General features: G+C 50.7%; 2 protein-coding genes across 2 annotated transcripts; one reads left to right on the forward strand and one right to left on the reverse strand.

Moving 5' to 3' along the window:
• Nucleotides 1–13,106: 13,106 nt before the first annotated feature.
• Nucleotides 13,107–15,722, reverse strand: LOC100898632 (probable E3 ubiquitin-protein ligase makorin-1). Its single transcript, XM_029110500.1, has 7 exons — nucleotides 15,610–15,722; nucleotides 15,055–15,141; nucleotides 14,453–14,596; nucleotides 14,076–14,394; nucleotides 13,768–13,950; nucleotides 13,409–13,690; nucleotides 13,107–13,280 (listed from the first exon to the last, which is right to left on the reverse strand). The coding sequence occupies exons 1-7, from the start codon at nucleotides 15,642–15,644 to the stop codon at nucleotides 13,107–13,109; spliced, it is 1,224 nt and encodes a 407-aa protein (XP_028966333.1). The 5' UTR covers nucleotides 15,645–15,722.
• Nucleotides 15,723–16,404: 682 nt separating this feature from the next.
• Gdi (GDP dissociation inhibitor) lies at nucleotides 16,405–20,044 on the forward strand. The gene is made up of 4 exons (XM_003739846.2): nucleotides 16,405–16,529; nucleotides 17,995–18,742; nucleotides 18,917–19,320; nucleotides 19,432–20,044. The coding sequence occupies exons 1-4, from the start codon at nucleotides 16,485–16,487 to the stop codon at nucleotides 19,570–19,572; spliced, it is 1,338 nt and encodes a 445-aa protein (XP_003739894.1). The 5' UTR covers nucleotides 16,405–16,484; the 3' UTR covers nucleotides 19,573–20,044.
• The last annotated feature ends 1,277 nt before the right edge of the window (nucleotides 20,045–21,321 follow it).

A 21,321-nucleotide genomic window follows, 5' to 3' on the forward strand; every position in this document is an offset into this window, starting at 1 on the left:
TGATGAGCTTAGGAGACAAATTGGCTTTGCTTCTGAGGTACTTGAGAGAGATACTGTCGGTGACCACTTTGAAACGGCGTCCATACAAATAAGGGTGGAATTTCTGAATGGCCCAGACAACGGCCACACATTCTGTCTCCGAAGAATGATACTTAGCCTCTGCTTTGGTCAAGCGTCGGCTAGCGTAAGCCACCATTCTCTCTTTGCCTTCTAAAACCTGTACCAGAACCGCCCCGAGTACAGTTCCAGTAGCGGCGGTTTGAAGCCTCGTTTCCAAAACATCTTGGAAATGACAGAGAACCGGTTCTTTCGTTATGCGATTTTTGATTTCCTGGAAGACCCTCTGGTGGACCTCTTCCCACTTGAATGAGCCTTTACTTAAAAGATCATATAGAGGCGATGCGACACTCGCGAAGTCTTTGATGAATCGCCGGTAATAGGATGCAAGACCCAAGAAACTTCTCAGTTCTTTGATATTGGAGGGTGCACGCAGATTAGTCACAGCTGCAACTTTTTCTGAGTCGGGTGCGATTCCTCGCGGCGTGACCCTATGCCCGAGATAGGTCACTTCGGTCGCCGCGAGCATGCATTTTCTTGCTTTCAGCCTAAGTCCAGCCTTTTGAATCGACGTGAGAACTTGTCTTAAATCGGCGAGATGACTGTCGAAATCTCTCGAATAGATAATTATATCATCCAGGTAGACCAATGCCATTTTGTACTTCAAAGCACCGATAACTCTGTCCATCAGGCGTTGAAAAGTCGCCGGCGCGTTCGCCAGTCCGGAGGGCATCCTCTTGAATTGATATAACCCATCGGGCGTACAAAAAGCAGTTTTCTCCTTATGAGCAGGATCCATGCCCACCTGCCAGTACCTTTTTAGCAAATCCAGAGCAGAGAAGTAGGTGTTACCAGACAAGCTATCAAGGGCGTCGTCTATTCTAGGTAAGGGATAGACATCTCGTTTGGTCACTGAGTTCAATTTTCTGTAATCGACACAGAAGCGTACTGACCCGTCTTTTTTTTCTTACGAGAACCACAGGTGACGCCCACGGACTAGATGACGGCTCCACAATATCATCGTCGAGCATCTTCCTGACTTCTTCTGATATCACTTGTCTTTGTGCGGGAGCTACTCTCCGTGGCGGAAACTGTATTGGGGGTGTATACCCTGTGGGTATCGAATGTTGAGTCAATTTCGTGCTCGACAATCGGTTTGGTTGTCCGAAGAGGTCAGCAAAGTCCTCCAAGAGTAACGTCTTTACTCTTTGCGTTTGTTGTGGTGTCCGAGTCGTAACTCAGATGTCAAGCGGGTTCGAGTTTTCCCTTCTTCGTGAACCTCCGTGGGTACTCCCACTTCATCCGGGATATGGACTCTCTCTAGCGATCGTCCTTCTTTGAGATATATTGGAGAATCCTCCAGATTGACCACCAAAATTTCACATGATCCGTCTTCTCTCGACTCAACCAGACTGTATGGTGTGATGAATCGACTGTTCGGACCACAATTCAGAATACTATCGCTTTGTAGCGTATTCGACGGTATTTCTGCAGTGACCGTGACATACCGTCTCCTGTGTCTAAAGTAGCCGTGCGTATCTGTCCTGAGATCTCAACCTTCATTTCGAATGGGTTTCCGTTGTCTCCGATGCATTGTACTCGCATGGTTGTGGTCTTCTGAGTACAGGTTGCCGCAAAATGACCACTTTGACCGCACTTGAGGCAGACTTGAGGTTTTCGTTGTCCATTGCTATTTTGTCTGGTCTGATCTCCTCGGTTCCAGCTCGGTGTCTCTCTTGCTCTATCGAAGCGCTCATCTGGAGTGGCAAACTGGTAGTTCCGATGAGGTTCTACAAACTTATCGGCTACTTCCATCAAAGCCTCGAAGTCCTCTGGATTTGAGGCGACGACGAAATTCCGGAACTCCGTTGAGTTGCAGGAGTTTTCGATTTCGTCGATGAGATCCAGGTTGATGAAAGGGATATGAGCATCTCACATGAGAGAGTGTTTCTCCCTGATGAATCTCGTAAAGGATTCCTCTGGCTGACGTTTGCGGCGGTAGAACTCAGCCGGAGACCGTCTTTTTCCTTTGGGGAGCCGAGAAAAGAACTGTATTTTGAAGTTATCCCAGCTGGACTTCGGTCCTACTCCTGTAGTGAACCAGCTCTTTGTGTCTTCATCCATGCTACGGTATGCCAAGCGCAGAGTTTTTTGTTCTGTCCAACCGTTCACCATGGCGTCCATTTCGAGCCTCTTGATCCATTTCTTCGAATTTCTCAGGGTTCGAATTGCGGTAGGTCACTTACGGGGAGGAGATTCTGTAGATTCTCCAACAAGGGTGCCAAGTTTTCCACCGTGACTACTTTCTGTACCACGATGGGTGCTGTCTGGGCGGGGCTATCCCCGTCGCTTTCCATTACCGCTGCCACCAAGTTGTTGCGGAATAACGAAGGTGGTAGGGATGAGCATTTATTCTAGTTTCGAGCAGCCTTTTATAGAAATATATACAACAGCGCCAGTGGCGCCGTTCCAATATGTATTGGAACATACATCCGCAGGAGCGATCGATCTCTCTGAAAGAAATTGTTCCGATAGAGTGTAACCTCTGGAACAGTGCTCCAAGACTTGTCTTCGACTCCCGGAAATTTCCGATGTCCTGATCGCGCTATGTGTTAAAATAAGCCCTGCGCCAAAGTTTGCGCTCAAACTCACGCGATCGTCGCTCCCCAATACAGATCGGAACATCTCGCTCTCATTGCTTCAAGTGTTTCCTGAAAGAGATTTCACGCCTTCCTTATCTGTCCGAGAATATCCCGACGGAAAAGCCGTGCCGGAGGAAGGGCCGTTGAGGGTCGCTAAGTGATTTCGCTCGATCGAATAACACTTCCACGTCGACCGCTTCGAGAGCACTCGCGCTGGAAGCCTATCCGGTGTGTCGACGCTTTCAAGGAGCAAGAAAGCAGGAAAGTATCGGCCCGCGGTCGTTTCAGGATTCTGATCGGCTCTCTCGTGACTTTTGTCGACAAGAGACTGATGGCGAGAGCCACTCCGAGCAAGCAAACTCAGTCCTACCGGATACCTTCCTCCGGAACGGTGTCCGCGTCCGGAAGAAATAATTATGTTAGCTTCTTAAGCTAAGACGTGCAGAGATTCAAAAAGGGTGTACTGAACTCTCGTCAGAGACGATTGCTCACGATGATGAAGTCGCGTCTCCTTCATCGATATATAGCTGTAATCACCCAGCAGGCTATCCTCTTGGTAGGTGTATCATAAGGCTCTCACATTATGATGATTAGCGCGTGCGGGCCTCGTTCGATCTTGTCAATTTTTTTTCCACTACGGTAGGTGCTCGTGAAGTAGCTTCTCATCGCCGAAGACTTGGCGACGATCTGATGTAATTCGATCCTGATTCGATTATTTTGCAAATGTTCTCGTGTCAATCGTGTCCACCAAATGCGAAGCGCACCCTTTTTTGCGCGCAGAAATCAGGATCGTGCACGAACCCCCATGGATGCTATCCGACGCGAGTTCATTGTTTGTGATCAGGAGAAGGTGAGGTTTAGGGGATATTTTTCGTTTCAGGGAAATCGACGCCGCAGTTCTGAGCCCTGGCGATCAACAATCATTATTGAAGATCTCAATCTCAGTCGGAAATTCCGCGGCGATGTACCTCATGACTAGGGCTGTGATTTATATGCACAAAAAACCCGACAAATATGCATGCGATATGCTTTAAAAAGAGAGTCGGATATGCGTTGAAATATGCATGAGGATGAAGGTGGGTGATGTACTTTGAAGGAAGATGCTGGTCACAAGCGATTGTGGTATGTTCATTGAGCTCATCGAACAGAATGATCGTCTGTTGTCCTTGGCATCGATTCGTAACGAAGACTAGACGTCAGCTAAGTCAAGAACGAGAACCAGAATACGATCGTACTGAACATTCATGCAGAAGAGATCGACATCTTCGAGGCTGAGGCTTGTTGGTGCAAGAAGATTTCTAAGCAAGAAGACTACAAAACGGAAGTATTGCGAAGGGTCCGACTTCCGCTTATCGCAACGGAAGATCTTGTGTCTAAGGTCCGGAACTCGCGTCTGATCGCGGCGAATCGCATGATCGAAGCCATCCAGATGAAGGAATGCCAAACGGCAGACCTGCGCTTTAGATGTGTCCTCAAACGCGACCAAAATCTGGCTGCTGGAGAACACGGAGCTCTCTTTCTCACGATCGTGGAACGCGATCCGAATCATTTCGCTCTATCATCTGAGGCCGACCTGGCATGTGTGTGCGAGGCTGTGCCCCCAGATGATTCTTCTCCTCTCGAAATTACCTTCAAAATGAGACCCCACTCGATCAGATCGGCTTCGGAGGGCAGATTTTGCCCAGACCCTTTTGAAACTCAGCCCATGCGCAGTCAATCGGAAATGTCTGTTTGGCGCGAAGCACTCGAGAAAAACAGAATGAGTGAGAGCCCTGTGATGCAGTTTCTGATCCATCCCTTTTCGCTATGGCTCTGACGGCCCCGCTCTTCTTCCATGTACAGTGATTCGTATTCGTCCCCGAAGCTTCGCTGAATTAACCCCTGAGCTGTTGCCTTGTGAATCGCACTTCGGGCTCTCCTGGAACGGAATTACAACTGATTGTCAGATATTATGAGATTCGCTCCATTGGATCCGACGTAAAGTCTCACCCTGGCTGGTAAAAGCCCGATCCCAGGAGTTCCCCCCTTTTTGTGTCCTGCTTGCTCGGGGGGAGAGAGCTTCTCTACAAATCAAATTCTCTCCAATCACTCGACACTGTAGAAGCTCTTTTATCAATTGACGACTGCCGAAAACCGTCGATTCAATCGAGGTTCCGCGTGAACATATTGGAATCCGGAAGATCAACCCTTTCAAGAATCGAGAAGGTTATAAAATCGAGCTTAATTCCCGGAAAGGGGATATCATCTACTGAATTTGAGCTTTTTCCTATTCGAAAACTTCCGGGAAACCCTGACGCTCCGAAACCGTGCTCTTCTGTCGCGAGGTCTACATCCGAGGGCGGCGGAAAGATGGAACTTGACTGTGAGCTCGCAAATCGCATCGGATCTCTACTCTTCGATGCTTCATCCTCAGACTTGACCTTTCTCGGTGGAGGAGGAGCGCTTCCTGCTCATGGGGCGATTCTTGCAGCTTCATGTGACTATTTCAAGTACTCAGAGCCTATCAATTATGTGATTTCATGTACACTCATTATTCATCCGAGTGCGCATCCCAAGCATCATCGAAATCCATCGATACCTAAAATTATTCTCCTCTTTCAGAGCGCTCCTCCTGGGCGGCCTGAAGGAAGCCTCACAGAGCGTCATTACTCTCGAGAGCGTTTCGACGAAAGGATTTAAGCAGTTGCCCAAGTATATTAAATAGCAGCGCTCCCGGTCGCCGCTCCGCGGCGACTCGGTACCGCTGCACTCACTACACATGCGCTGAAGCGGGGAAACGGAAGCGGGGAAACGGAAGCGGGGAAACGGAAGCGGGGAAACGGAAGCGGGAAACGGAAGCGGGAAACGGAAGCGGGAAACGGAAGCGGGAAACGGAAGCGGGGAAACGGGAAAGCGGAGAAACGGGAAGGCGGGGAAACGGGGAAGCGGGGAAACGTCTTCGGCCACTTCAAGGATAAGGCGTATCGGAAGGCTTATCGGCTCTTGTTTAAAGGCGGCAATCTGAACATCGTCTTGTTGTCTTTACTGCATGCGAAGCTATCCCAGATGGATTAATTCAATTAATTCAATGATTCTCCGTCTAAACATGAGCTCTGTCTACCGGACCCGACGACCTCTTTTTCAGGGATCTCAAGCATAGAGAATTTATTGCTAACTGAGAGCCGTCGTCGCCCATTGATAGTCCGTTCGAGGCGAGGAGTGATTCTCCTTTTTCCGAGCGTCTGAGTTCAGGCGCTCAAATAGAAAGAAACCAGATCTCCCGAGAATCCAGCGCATGCGCCGTGAAAAGCTGATTCATAAGTCTTTCGGCTACCTAGTTGAGCAGACCAAAGCGTCGCTTCTCGAGGTGCCTCCTCCTGCACCCGTGACCGACGCTTGACATCATCAAACAGGAAAGCTGACCGACTTGTTTTCGGTGACTGATTCGCGTCGTCCTTCGTGAATCCTGTGAAGTCGACTGCATCTCGCAGACTTCGCTCAGCGTTGGCTCAATTCCGAATACTGACTAGATTAGATATGCATTAGGAGAAAAGACAGAGATCATGTCTGTGGGTATGATCTCATCGTTAGGAGAGCTAAGAATTGAGCCCCCTTCGGTTCCCTGTCTCTCGTGGCACTTGGGCGACAATGCGGAGCGTCTCCACGGCCGATAGAATTTCAGTCTGTGGACCGTCGCGTCGGGGGTCGCGGGTACCTCCGCAGGTCCTGAATAATCGTCAAGTGCTCATCGACAAAGGATTCCTATGGGTCGGATCCGAGGCCGGGATCTTCGATCCTTGAGCAAAGCCGTGGGAGCGCTCCGAGTGCGCTACATGGGTAGGATATTCGGAACATGATACCTATCCCGGCCAGCCTTCTACGGCTCGCCTCAATCCACCAGGAACGCGGCACAAGGTACAAATCGTTAATTGTCCGCGGGAACGGGCTCAGAGGACACCCCGCGAGCCCTGGGAGCTTCGGAGCAGCATCTTTCTCGGACCGAGGGAGAGCCACTCTCACTAGTAAGAAAATAATGATCTCGACTGAGCACCACGCATTGATTTCCTCCGAGAAGCTAGGGGCGGAGAATTTCGCGACCAGGCGTAACAGCGGGACCTCATCAAACCCTCCGAGGTGTAGATACAACGAGAGTCGTTACCACAGTTTCTGAAGGAGGCCTCATGAAGTATCGCATTGGAAAGTTGAGTCAGTAGAACGTTCTCTCGGGAATCAATTTTGGCGAACATCGAGGTCTGCGGAGAAGGAATGAGTACATGTGATATAGCATGATAGTATGCCTAACCAGGCAGGGGGTCGAAGACCGGCGCAATCAAGCAGTACTTGGCGACGTCCTCACATTTTTTTTGAAAGAGCGTAAGGAGCGCGCAGCGAAACGAGTCGGACACCCCAAATTCGGCTAAAGAATGGTCGGATATCGGCTGGCAGGCTGGCTGAGCTCAGAAGTTTTCTTTCCCTAGAAGAGTGAGGGCATCCGTTCAGAGGGTTTGCGAATGCTCCGCAGATAGATGACTCAATTTTGCCGGGATGGACTCAGCCTGGGAGTCGATACAACGGGATCTCGTCACATGGTACACCGTCATGACGAATTTTTAGTACAACGAACGAATCCTTCTTTCCCTCCTCCTCCTCCGACTGCCTCACCCTAGAAATAATGTTGAAGAGCATTCGTCACAGCGAATACTCATTACTACGAACGGATTTCGCCGGAGCAGCGGGGATCGTTTCACCGAGATTCCTCTTTAACAGGCGAATGGGCCTGTGGTGTGTTTGGGTGGGCGGGGAGGGGTGCGAGGGGGGTGGTCCTTGCGTGAACAGGCGAAGAAGGAGGAAAGTGCAGCGGCCTTTTCGCTGCGATCCAAGAGTGCCGCGAATCTTGGATCACAGACAATCGCCCTCGGCACACCCCAGCGCATACTTTGCTCCATCTTCGTGTATCACCGAAGCCCGTTCGAGAACGCAGCTCACGTTAGAATCACGTCGATCTCCACAAGAATGATCTGAGCTCTCGGTTTCCCCCGGAGGGCTTGCTCGAGGGAAATCTACTCCGAGGCTTAAGGCGGCTCCAAGCTACACACTCGAAGTCAACCGCGAAGAAACTCGATTCAAAGTCGTTCTCCGTGCTTTTAGACTGGAACCTATGGCTGGACACGGATTCGATTCACAATCATCTGACGATCATGCCCATCCTAATATACCTGACCAGCGTTCTGGGCCGTCGCTCGTTGGATGCGCATTTAGAGCGCGCCTGGGGTGCCTCTGCTAAACCATATCATTCGATACGGAAATCGAGAAGATTTGCAATTTCGATCGATGCGGCTCGAGCTTCCTCTAGAAGTTGGGTGAGTCGGCCTTCAATTGCTTTGGTTTTGGTTTATTGACGGGGCTGCGAGTGAACCGCTAGAGCCCTCATGGAAGGAAAAAAACTCATATATATTTCTCGGTACGTGAATGTAGATAGGCTAGCAACAAGTACTCCCACGATTTCGTGAGGATAGTCGATACACCGTAGAATTTCTCTCTACTCCAATACTACTCTATTAGGAATCTCTTGAACTCTCGGGTGAGCATTCGAGTTGATCCGCGAATATCACGCGGTATGGACAGCCAAGCCTCAGGCAGACGTGCGGTGGGAGACTGGTCGCGGAGAGTCATTTTGGTTCGAGGTAAATGAGAAGCGGTCTGTTTCCTGGAAGGTTTGACAGGTACTCTCGCGTTCAGGTGGAATCGGATGTCTTCGGGAGCTCTACCGGAAACGATTTTGTGTGCCAGGAGAGCCACGGAGAGATCAGACAGTTGACTGACTTTCAGGAGTTCATGCTCGAAAGATACATATATCTGAGACGTTGTCCCGGCGCTTTCGCTCGGGAATAGCCCGAAGGGCATCGTTCTGGAAAATCTGAACCGTACGAACAGGGTCTTGTAGACCATGAGAAGACCGTCGATAGGAATACCAGAATATTTGAGACGTCGGAGAGCCGCAATAATTGCGTAACATTTGGGTCTAATTGTGAGATCACTCGTGGGTCCCCTCCAGGTGACATTCGAGTGGAGTGTCACGCCCAGACACTCCACAGTGTCCGGTAGAGCGGAACGTGAAGCACTCAGCGATAGTGCGGGGATTAAGCCGGTACACCGACTACTTCGGAGGAGTACCCCGGCGGTTTTATGCGCATTCATCGTCAGGCCGAAGGATTCGAAATTCTGATTGTCGTCAGTATCGGCCAGTGCCCGCCCCAGGTCAGAGTCGCGCTCCATGGACCTGATACGAAATATCAGCGTGGTATCATCAGCGAAAGTGACCACCCTGCAGTTCATCTTCTTGCGGAAACTGAGGGGACAGAATTCATGTATACAATGAACATGAAAGGTCCGGCGACAGAACCCTGGGGAGCTCCCAGATCGAGTTCGAGCCACTCGGATTCGACGTCATCGGCCTGTGCTGGTTTTCGTCGGCTTGTGCTGGTTGTCGTCGGCCCGATAGGTAAGATTTGAACCAACGGCAGGTAAGTGGACAGCAGCCAATCTGCTCGAGCACACTGAAGAATACAGAGGACCGACAGGACTCTGATGCCGCGCCTTGGAAAAATATGAATTTCTTCGACGACGGGCGAGCGGCAGCGAGCAGTCTTGGAATCTGAGTCACTGTGAGGTGATTAAACTCAATTTAGAACGCGTGGAGGCGAGCTTAGGTTGGGGCACCGGGCGCCCGCGCCCTAACCTCGGTAGAGCCTCAACGCTGACTCAATTGGGGTTTCAGCAGAACAACACTCGTGAAGAACCACCTCAAAGAAGGTCATGGCATCGATTTGCCCAACATCGAGTTACCATGTACCGTTGAACTGCTTTCGAAACACCTGACGCTCTCGCAGTCATGGTTCACCAGAGAGCGCTCGAGGCGGAATTGCGCTCAGATCGACAGCGCTCGAATTGAATACGCTGAAATTGGATGCGCTCTATGCGGAGCTGCGCTCAAATTGACTTGCGCTCAAATCGGGGCGAACCGCTCGAGGGAGTCGGGTCGGCCGTGTCGGCTGTGCCCATGACTGGCTCCGTGACAGACAACACACCTAGCCTCGGCCAGTGAAGGTAATCCGACAGCGCCATGTGTTCCATATCCAGGGAATGTGGAGACGATTATTGATCCTTTGTCTTATGCTCTCCAAGAGGTCGAAATCGCGGGATTTACCCCCATGTCTTCATGTTACCTGCTCGTGCAGCGCGTCAGTCGAGGTAGTCAATCTGAGCTCCATCAAAAGCCCACCACGGTGTCTGATGCGACGAGAAATTCCGATTCCGCGGCTCTCCATCATTCATCTGAAATATTGTTTTCCGAATCGATCTCCACATTCGGAATTGCAGGCTGTAAATTCCTTGTAAAGCCGTTTATGATGAAATGAAATTACAACCACAAAACCATTTCGGACTCTCTCGGGATTCATCCTTATTAGAGAGAAGCTTGTTTAGTAGATCAGGATAGTCCTACATTTCTTCAATTGCGTATCTTACAAGTAAACCTCCACTTTTGGTGAATCGCAGAGCTGATCCTGCCTTAGTCCATCTGATTCCTCATCGAAAATTAGGAAAAAAAACGGAGTCTCCCGTGCTGACCGCCACAGGAGCCGGAGCGGCGAACAGGAGAAAGCTTTGACTTCAATATGGGGGTATATGGGGCAAGTTTCGCATTATGAGCCGATAACATCCTGTAAGAGATCCTTTGAATGCATGATTATCCCACGAGCTGGAAAAGCATAGGGGGAGCCCCAAATAACGATGTTCGTCGATCACTTCATCATTTCACTTCGAGTTTATCCTCTATGATCATGACTCATGAAAGAATGACACTATGCTTTTCCAGCATGCGTGATCAAAATGCACGAGGAAAATCTCGTCTAGGATGTTATCGGCTTGAATTGAGAAACTTGCCCCAATAAATCCCATATTGAAATTGAAATTTTCTCCAGTTTGCCGCCCCGGCTTCTGTGGCGGTCAGCACGGGGTACTCCGTTTTTTTTCCAAATTTTTGACGAGGAATCCGATGGTCTTAGTCTGGATCAGCAGCTTTGCGACTCACCAAAAGAGAAGGTTTACTTTTTAGTCAACCGAGAGGAAAGGAAAGTTTGGCCTTCCCTGCCCCGCTGCTCACATGGGAGTCGTCTGGAGCGGCTGTGCTTCTCGGACTCGGTGTGATTCGAGGTATATTTATTTATGCATGTAGTTGCAGGGAACTCTTTCTCGATTCGCTCCAATGAGCAAGCCATTGGGATCGGGCGAGCGACCCGCACCGTCGCGACGTGATGGAACTCGTATTGACTACGGTCACATGGATCAACCCAAATATCGGTGGGTAATTGAATTCTCGTCTTCTTTCTCCTGCGTTTTTTCCCATCCCAAGAAATGTTCCTGTGGACATGCACCCTCTCAATACAAATCGATGAAAGGAAGGAAAGAGACCTGCGTTGTTTTGCGACGATTATGACGATTTATAGGTATGGTATCGAAAAAGTGAAGGCAATCCTGAGTCTGCTACTCACGCAATTCTGATTTGAACTCTGTAATCGATTCTCTATTCTGATGGAATCACATTCAATGGCAAACGGATCCGACATCTGGAGGTAACAAATGCATAAGAGTTTTCTTCGACAGCTCACACGAATCGGGAGAGAAAGCCCTGTGTAACCTTTTACATTCATTCACCAGTTTCCGAATCTACCTCATCCACCTCGATCTGTAGCTCTTATTGCTCTCGTTCCTTGACTGTCAGAACGAGCTCACGCGCAGTCCTTCCCCTCGATTTCTCCTTCGAGCATGGCTCGCTCATGCTGGAGGGTCGAGAGGTGCGCTATCTTTCCGGCGCTGAGCATAGCGTTATCGGAAAGAAGCGATTGCGTTGCGGAAGTTTCTTGTTCACATGTTGACGACGAGTGGCTTCCTCTTTCGGTCCGTGGATTCTATATATTGAAAACCGGCCCCTTGCTGAGCCTAGCGAGCACCCCGAGGCCGGTCGATCACAGCTGGTTCCAACGATGCTACGCGACCTTTGCGAAGATACGGATCCCGTGTGTTCCCTCGACATCGATGGTCGCGCGGCTTCTCTGTATCACTCTATGTATACACAGACTTATTCTTCAAGAGAGCTTTGGCTATTGAGATGGGTGTCGACGATGATTCGATTCAACCCTTACTTCAACTCAACGCATCCATGTTGTCCTCGGCGAATATCTGAATTTGTGCCCTTAGGGTTTCTCTGAGCGACTCGAAGTTTCTACTGATGTTCCAGGCACCGTCAACGCCATCACCAAATCGATGGACACGTTCATCGATCTCTCCTCCAATACTGGCATGGCTACAATCCTTGATGGTACTAGAATGACAAAGTGACCTGCCGAGGAAGCAGACTCCGGCAGTCAAGGATCTCCAGTTTTTCGACGGTATTCTATGAAGGTCGGGGAAGCTTCCCTCGCTGTCTTCAGGTGCATTCGATTCTCGACCTGAGAGAGATTATTTGCTTGTTGCTCTAGATTTCGAGGCCGACGGCAAATGATATGACTTCGATCGCGATTGATCGATGGCCTCCCGACAATGACATGAGAACTGAACGGGGTGGAGCCGCTTCTCCCACTCAGTGGAGTAGTTTTTTTGATAGTGATGATACCGAGATTTCCCTCCGGCCCCCCCGAACCGCGCCGCGGGGATAGTGCATTTGACGAGATCACAAGTCTCTGTCGAGGACATCGTTTTGCCGCGTAAGCTCGCCCACAGAATCGAATGACGAGTCGGTCTCACTTGGAGATCGTAGAGTCCTGTATACAGGACAAGGGAACTGAAGATCGTCGTAATTACTTCAAAGAGCTCAAACAGCCGAATTCCATCGATGCGAGCAGCACCGAGCGATGCGACGACTTGTCTCTGCCTCGCAGTTTAGATTTGCACCGCGTCCAGATCGGGCGACGGATGCTCGGGAATCGGAAAGTGAGCCCCAGCTCGGACCTCGAGTGATTAGATTCTGCTCACACTCATACACAATTGTTGACTGCGCTGGCAGTTCGATTCATCGGGATTGGTGTCGCGGTCGATGCTCATATCCACTGATGCAAACGATTTGTTGGCTCGACCGTAATGTACTGACTTGGTTTAGAATTTAATAGATTCAATGTATCCTAGCGTTTTGCTCCTAGCGTTGATTTGGCAGCTCATGTCGTCCGCATAATTTCGTTTCTGTCGATCTTCGTTCAGTGAATTGCTCCGTCCTATGATGTTAGATCACACGATGTACTCAGTCATCCTCTCTTCGATATCTGACGGCTCGCCTTGTTATGATGCTTTCTTGTTTTCTTCACGCAAGTTTCCCGATGATTGACTCGTTGATTGACTCGCTGGCTGAGCGGGGGATGACGGTGGACGAGCCTCCTAATCAGGAGACATGTCATCGTCGTCGTCGTAATCATCGGTGACGTCGACGTCATCATCCTCATAATCGAAGTCGAAAGAGTTGTCGAATGAATACTCGAACGAGAAATCACTGTCCATTTCGTCTCTCGACGGCATCATGACGTCGTACATTTGCATGACTAGCATATCAGGCTGCAATCGAGGATCGGACGAGATTAGCTTCCTGCGGATGAGGCTCCCGTTGCGAGATTCGATATGTTCCCACGAGTGCAGAAGAATAGTGATCAACGTGGTGGCTTGAAGGGCAAAATGACACTCACTGCGAATTCTTGGAAATGTCCATTAGCGTCGTAACGACGCCTGGTCGTCGGAGGTCCCGCATCCGGCGCCGGTGTCCCGTCCGGTAGGGCGTGCTTGTAGAAACATTTGTTGGCGAACGGACACGTGCCCTTCCCGCGATTGAAATACTTGCAATCCTTCGAGGACAACGCGTTCTTGTAGCCAGTGATTAGAGCGAGCTTGTCGTCGCCACCTTCCACGAAATAGGCCGACGGCGTGACAAAGTCCGATGGGGTTCTACATTCGGGACATCCTCGGGCCGACTGAAAACGGAATATGAGTAGGTACTTGAGCGGACTTCCAGATCGCGCAGCCATTTTATCCGAGAGCTCCTAATCACCTTGACGTCAACGTTTTTCACTTGTCTCCACCGTCGGATACAGGTGAGGCAAAAGACGTGGGAGCAGTTTTCAAGGATCCCAAATCTCCTTGAAAGCTCCGGTTCTTTGTCCAGAACGATGTCCATACAGACTCCGCACTGTAGTTTCGCTGAACGGGCGATCGCTGCCGCCAATTCCGCGTACTGAAAGAATAGGACAAGCGTCGGAATCGTACGTCGAGTAGGTCGGTGATTCGGGAAGACCGCGCACCGCGAAGATATCGACTTGAGAGATGGGACGCGGTTGCCCACGACAGACATCCGTCTACCTTTTCATGAGTTTCCCGACAATTCTTCTGATGTTGAGTGTTCAGCTCAGGGTTGTGTGGATGGAGGATGTATTTGCTACAAATCTCACAGAGATCGCCATGCACCGCTCGGCATCTCTTATCTGGACAAACTCCCGAAATCATATGATATTCACACAATGGGAGGCCTGCCAGGCGGGCTGTTTCCGCGTCTTCCTTCGAAATCGCGCCACGAACTGAGTCCACAAATGACTTGCCCTCAGTACGCACTGAGGATGTGGAGCCTGAGGACACGTCGGAAGTCGTAAGGAATTTTCCGGAGTATTGTGGTAAGTCCATTCTGCATCACCATTGAGGAATGGATCACGGGACTCGAACTCAATTTCCACCTACATGACGGACCAGCGGAATGAGGGTTCTGGTTGACGTCGTTTTTGAATTGTCTTCCTTTGGATATCAGCTCCTTGTTGCCGTTCGAATGCTTGCGTATATGGTCGTAACGACAGCGAGCGCCGTAGCGGCAGCTGCCTTTTTGAAAGTATCTGGAAAAAGCAAAGTCATCATTTTCCGCAAGCTCAGTAGATGCTCCGTGCATGCTCATCGCTAGAGGCCTGCTAGCCCTCCGCGGTCGGATCCGACCTCAAGAATAGATATCGGCGAAACCGGTCACGGCATCCTCCCTAGGGTGATTCATCGCCCGAAGGCTGGCGCTGGACAAGTTCTGTTTATTCCGTTCGCTGTCAGATCGGATCCTCTGCACACGAAACCTCCCAACGATCTCAAGACTCGCAGCTGATCCTCGCCAAGAGCATCGTCGTCACGGCATGGGCCTTCCCCCAGCGCATCCGGCTGAGCAACTACTCGTATAGCGGAAAGTCGACAGAAACCAAGTACATACTGGCGAACTCAGGAAAACCAGAAATGAACGGAATCAACCTATGAGAGGGCGTGAGAACAAGATGCGAGCGGCAGAATTTCGATTGCCCAGCATGTTACTTACCGGCATACATTGTCCACGATCCCCGTCGTTCTGTCGTGGGAAAATCGGCACTGGTCGCCATCTCGGCACGTATTTGAAAGGAAGTATCTAAAAATGGGGAGCTTTCTATTTAGGGAGCATATGCACCAGTAGCTGAAAATACTGCAGAACTAGGTTACGCTAGGATATCGAAGCACCGTTCCCTGGGAAAAATCTCTCTGCCGATTTCCCCGAGAACCGTCGACATCACGTCTGCAGAATGCACGATTGAATCGGGCAGCCGTCTAACGCAAGAGCCGGCAAAACTGAAGAGCATGTTGAGTCTAGTTGTCGACTCAAAAGTTACATGAAGCTTCGGACACGATCCGGCGGAGACCGTACGCGACATCCCCCTCGACAGTCCGCCGAAGAATCGGTCATGTGAAATCAGGAGTAAATTAAACAAAATCAAGTTCGAGATGACAAGCAACACGAATAACGGATAGCTTTCACTTGTGGACCAGGCTTCAATATGGCTCCCCAGCGAGCCGTGTAAACTAGACCGAGCCGTAAGAGAATTACTCGAGCGAAATTCACCTGCACAGGATACTCCGAGTGGAGGCATCAGCCATCCTGAAGATGCCTTTCCCCTTGGTTTCACCAAATCTCCTAATTTCGAGAGGAAAGTGCTTCAAAATGTCGACGTTCGTCGTCTCCTCCCTCGGGTGAAAAATTATGGAGCTTGAGCTGGTACTACGAGATGCGAAAACGACGACGACGAAGCTTAGGCGTGGCGCCGAAATTCGAATCCGCGCCCCATCCCTCGATTGCCAGAGTCTCTCCGGATTGATCTGAGCTCTGGATTCAGTGGATGCAGCCACAGTGAGGAAACCCTTGCCTCGGGTGAGAAGACGCCGAGGATATCTCTCGGGAACTCGAGGAGCTTGAGCATGATCCTCGAGGACGGCTCTGAACGATGCTTCTATGAGTGAGGGACAAGTATTCCTTCCGATCTCCCGAGACCATCGACGAGTGTTTTTCTCGTGGTTCCCCCACTGATATTCGTCCAGGAAGCTCGGAGCGCATGCGTGCAATCCAGAGAACTTCCTCGTAAGAGCGTAGTTAACGACAATGATGTCTCGTCACCCATGCAAATCGAGAATCAGCGAGCGTTCGATGGAGAGCGCCGGTCGATCTCGTGAAAGTTTCGCCGCCTCTGATCAATCTCGGATCGGTCCCGGATTATTGACGAATTATTGACGTCTGAGGACAGAGCTCGAAGATGACGGCCATAGATGGCGATGATGAACACCGACTCAAATTTTTCTTTTCGAATTTTGGCGCCCTCTCGGTTACGCAGTGACGAGCTTCTCTCTCGTTTTAGGCCACCAGTCATATCCCAGCTGTGCTGTCAGTGGGTGGGTCGCAGCTTGACTGATTTCTGCCGTTAGTTGCACGATCTTCGATTCGGAATGGATGAGGAATACGATGCCATCGTTCTCGGCACCGGACTCAAGGTAAATTTTGTCGAAAACCGGAGCTTATCACGTGCGATTCCGACTGGTTCTCATGGACACCAGCATCGTGGCACCTCTTCCACTTCCAATCACCACCCGGCAGCAATCGAAACCTCCACGCGATCGTGCACGCTCGCGGCAGAGACAGGGTCTGCGTGACGGCAAATCAGATTGCACGCAGATTGCGCGCCTCACGAGCGCGGCGTACAAACCCTGGAGCGGTTCAAGCTCGAGGAATAGGGACAGCTCCGCCTGTCGTAAGCCTGCGCCGGTAATTGACGTTACCGACGAACATCCACGAACTGATTGAGGGAGTTTCTTTCCGTGGAGCTCGCCGGAAAGATAAGAGCCTGCTACCATTCGCGAGTCGCGACAGGGTAGGCATTGAAGTGCGATTCAACGGCCAAACCGCGGACTCACGGACGTAGAGCCGATGGGAGACTCGGCCCCGGCATTATGGATGTTTCTGATCGTAAATCATGGTCTGACGACCTGCGATGATTCTCATCCCGGTCGTTGCGGCAATTCCCGTGAGGAGCGCTCGGACGATCTGTACGGCTGGAGGGAACTTTCTCGTGCTCTCATCGCTCAGTCACAAGGAGCGATGCCCTCGGGGTTCGAGAATCTAGAACAACTCCATGAGTTTTCCTGAGCAGCAATCGATCCGACCTGGAAGATCTTACGGCAAACCGTCGCTCAATAAGAGGGAGGATTCAATGCTTGCGAATTTTCGCCATGAAGTCGCGTTCGAGATAATTGTCCATTCCGACCGGCGCATGTGTGAGAGGTTAGGCCTCGTTTGGAACCGGTGGAAGTTCGGATTGAAATGTCCGATGCTGGATGCAACTTTGGGTCAACGTCTGCTCTGACGATGACTCATGGCTTCTGTCGGGCTGCCGCAAGTTACCACCGTGCGCCCAGTGCGTGTTGAGAGAATTCCTTTTCTCTGTATGGAATTTTCTAGCACGACCCGCTGGCGACCTCACGGTCAGGAGGTGGACTACTCCAGATTGCACGTACGGAAATCCAATTCGGAGTAAATCAAATCGCTGACGAGAAAGACTTTGAATTCCAAAGCGGACTTCCACGACGAGAATTTCTTTCCGAGAATCTAGCCGACGGGCGTAGCCGGTCGCCATCTGGATGCCCTTCCGTCGATTATTTCCTCTCTTTCTACCGAATGATGGACTTCGTCCACTTACGCAGCTTGGGCGCGGTCGTGATGCTTCCAACCTCCCTAACGTCGATAGAACCTCGACTGGGAGCATATATTGTGGGAGGCTTTTTCGAGCGGAGGGAATCGTGAGCAGGAACTTCTGATGGTTCCACCGATGGAGATCGAAGACTGTCGTCTCTCCACGGTAACGCCTCCATCTGCGGGACTGGCCGCGGATCTCGAGAAGCTCATCCAGTCTCAAGAGAAAGTCTCGGCACTCATAAATGCCCCCATGCAAATTATTTCCAGGAATGCATCCTGTCCGGATTGCTCTCCGTGTCTGGCAAGAAGGTCCTCCATATGGACCGCAATAAGTATTACGGGGGTGAGTCCGCGTCCATCACTCCCCTCGAGGATTTGTTCGCTAAGTTCAACATGCCCGTCGAAGGTCTGAACCTGGAGGAGTATGGACGCAGCCGCGACTGGAACGTCGATCTCATTCCCAAGTTTCTGATGGCCAACGGCCAACTCGTCAAGCTCCTGATCCATACGGGAGTGACTCGCTACTTGGAGTTCAAGTCATGCGAGGGATCCTACGTCTACAAGGCCGGGAAAATCCACAAGGTGCCGGCCGATGAGAAAGAAGCTTTGGCTTCCGGCCTGATGGGAATGTTCGAGAAACGTCGTTTCCGGAACTTCCTGGTCTACATCCAGGAGTTCAACTTTGACGAAGAAAAGACCTGGAAGGATGTTAATCCCAACATCACCACTTCGCTTCAACTCTACGAGAAGTTCGGTCTCGACAAGGATACCCACGACTTCACTGGACACGCTCTCGCCCTGTTCCGTGATGATCTCTACCTTGCTCAGCCCTGCGGCGAATTGATCCGTCGCGTCAAGCTCTACTCAGACTCGTTGGCCCGTTTCGGTAAATCTCCGTATTTGTACCCACTCTACGGACTCGGTGAACTGCCCCAAGGCTTCGCTCGGCTCTCCGCCATCTACGGCGGAACTTACATGCTGGAAAAGCCCATAGACGAGATCGTACTCGAAAACGGTAATTTTCTGAATTGAAGGAGTGCTCGTCACTTATGTATATGCAAGCATTCGACGTTCGACTGACTGTTCAGATAATCTTCAAGCATTCGAGACAATCTCTTGGAATGGATTTCTTCCATCGAGTCCCCCGAGGGAGAATAACATAATCAGGAAAATTAATTCCCATCGACAGGCAAAGTTGTCGGAGTGAAGAGCGGCGGTGAGACTGCCAAGTGCAAGCAAGTATTCTGCGATCCGACCTACGTTCCGGACCGTGTCGAGAAGACGGGCCAGGTGATTCGATGCATCTGCCTGATGAATCATCCGATCCCGAACACCAGAGATTCTCTTTCCTGCCAGATCATCATTCCTCAGAAGCAAGTCGGCCGCAAGAGCGACATCTATGTTTCAATGGTGTCCTACACTCATCAAGTTGCTTCGAAAAACTGGTTCGTGGCGATGGTCTCGACAACCGTCGAAACCGCGAACCCAGAGGCTGAGATTAAACCCGGTTTGGACCTCCTCGGTCCCATCAAACAGAAGTTCGTCCACATCAGCGACGTCTACAAGCCCAAAGACCTCGGCGAGGAGAGCCAGGTGAGTCCGCGTTTCTCGAGACGAATCCCTCTCCAGGAGCACACTCGCTCATTCACGGAATTCGCTGCCGCGATTCGCGCGGACGCCTGAACTTGTTCTTTTCTGTTCCAGATCTTCGTTTCTCAATCTTATGACGCGACCTCTCACTTCGAGACGACATGCGCGGACGTCGTAGACACCTTCCGACGCGCCACCGGTGAAGATTTCGACTTTTCCAAAGTTCAACACGATAACTGTGAAGTGCTGGAATAGGTTTAGCATTCAGTTGTATCAAAGGGAACCTTATAAAACATGTTTGCTACCGCCATCCCCGCCGCCGCCGAATTCTCGACCGAAAAATGAAACAGTGAACTGGCGGAGGAAGACTCCGGAACGACTATATGAAAATACTGAAAAAGAACAATATACACAGAACTCGATATCAATTCAAACAGTGGAGAAACGCTCCACTTCACGACGCAGCCAAGCGATATGCAGGGGAAAGAAGCAGGGAAGCCGGAAGCAGAAGCCCTGAAAACATTCTCGACACTTACTACAACACTGTCCGTGGACAAGCTGGGCGACGGTATCCCGGTATCATCCATGTTTTGATAATGCCGAAAGCAGCAGCATCGAGGGGAAGCGAATAGCCGTAACATTCACACCCATAAAATAACTCCATGGAAAATTATTGGCTGGATATTTCATTCTATAAATATCAACGCTCGAGAACGACGAGAAGAAATGCGCCTGTGTGATCAATGAACTCTTTCCGATACGGAATAATCTCTGCATCCTCCAAATCAACAGGTCGTCCCTGTTACGTCTTTCTTCTACCCTATGACCGAGCCTCTAATGCTCATCGACGAAAACCCACTGATCAAATACATAGTCCGTTTCCCCCAGGAGAAGATATATGAATTCAATGACAGGTTTGAGTCTACCATTCCCGCCAGCTGCCTATGCGAGCGATGATCCCCCAGTACAGAGCATCTCTCTTCGATTCGATCGTAGGAGCGGGCGTCGGTCGCGCAAACCCCCCGTTCGAATGGGTGCTCGCCGACGAGCCCTCGTCGGTGTATGAGCCGCGATGTTGAAGAATCGATTCGTTCGTTGTCAACATGGCACCCCGACCAAAGTCACTTGGTACTTGAAAATTTACGTACATGAATTATACGAGCAAGCGGCGTCGATGCAGGCTCGAACAGGCAGAGGTTCCGCCGGCGTTGAGCGTAGGTAGTTTCATCGATATGAGCGATTGGAACGTTTCTTGAAGTGCTCACGTTTCGACCGGCATGGGAGCGCGCACCGACGTATGCGCTCAATGCTCGAGGAGTACGACGAAAAATTCTGAACCTATATTTGTGTTTCGACACTGCCTGAGAGAGAAACGGTTGACCCGTCATAGCTCGAGGGATGGAGCCTTAGCGAAGAGCTCTGTAGGGCGACGGGTTCTCTGAGTGACACTGAAAGCAGCAACGACACGGAGCTAAGGCATCGACGATGTGATGATTAAATCGAGTGGGTTCCTCAAGTTGGTGATCAGGCCGAGGGGATGAGGAAACCACGGAATGAATTTGATTCCGATGGAATTATTCAGAGACTTCGCAAGCAATCCGCCGATCGGAGCTCCCGATGAGGCATTTGTTGCGGATCCTTCGGAAAAACTATCCCGTCGCCTACGACTGACAGTCTCGCGTTTCGAGCTCCAATATGAAGCCGCTAATTCGTCTTCACGGAGGGGCGCGGTTCCCGTACCGATATCGAAATCCATTCTGTCGTGAAAGGATTAGAGGCTCATTCTGTTTTTTCTTTCGCGGGGCTTGCAGTCAAAGCCTGGCATCGTATGACTAACCTTGTAGACTGAAATCTGTGCCGTGACTGGTAATGATTATTATTATACGTCTGATTATGAGTTTCGTGTAAATAAACTCTTACTGATTGGGTTCGGTGAAAGTGTTTTCCGCGTTTTCGCTGCAACCGGCGGATCAGGGTGGCGCCGGGACCCGACGCGACGAGACC

This window comes from Galendromus occidentalis, unplaced genomic scaffold (assembly GCF_000255335.2).
Source record: "Galendromus occidentalis unplaced genomic scaffold, Mocc_1.1 scf7180000076600, whole genome shotgun sequence".
In the NCBI taxonomy this organism is placed as follows: domain Eukaryota; kingdom Metazoa; phylum Arthropoda; class Arachnida; order Mesostigmata; family Phytoseiidae; genus Galendromus; species Galendromus occidentalis.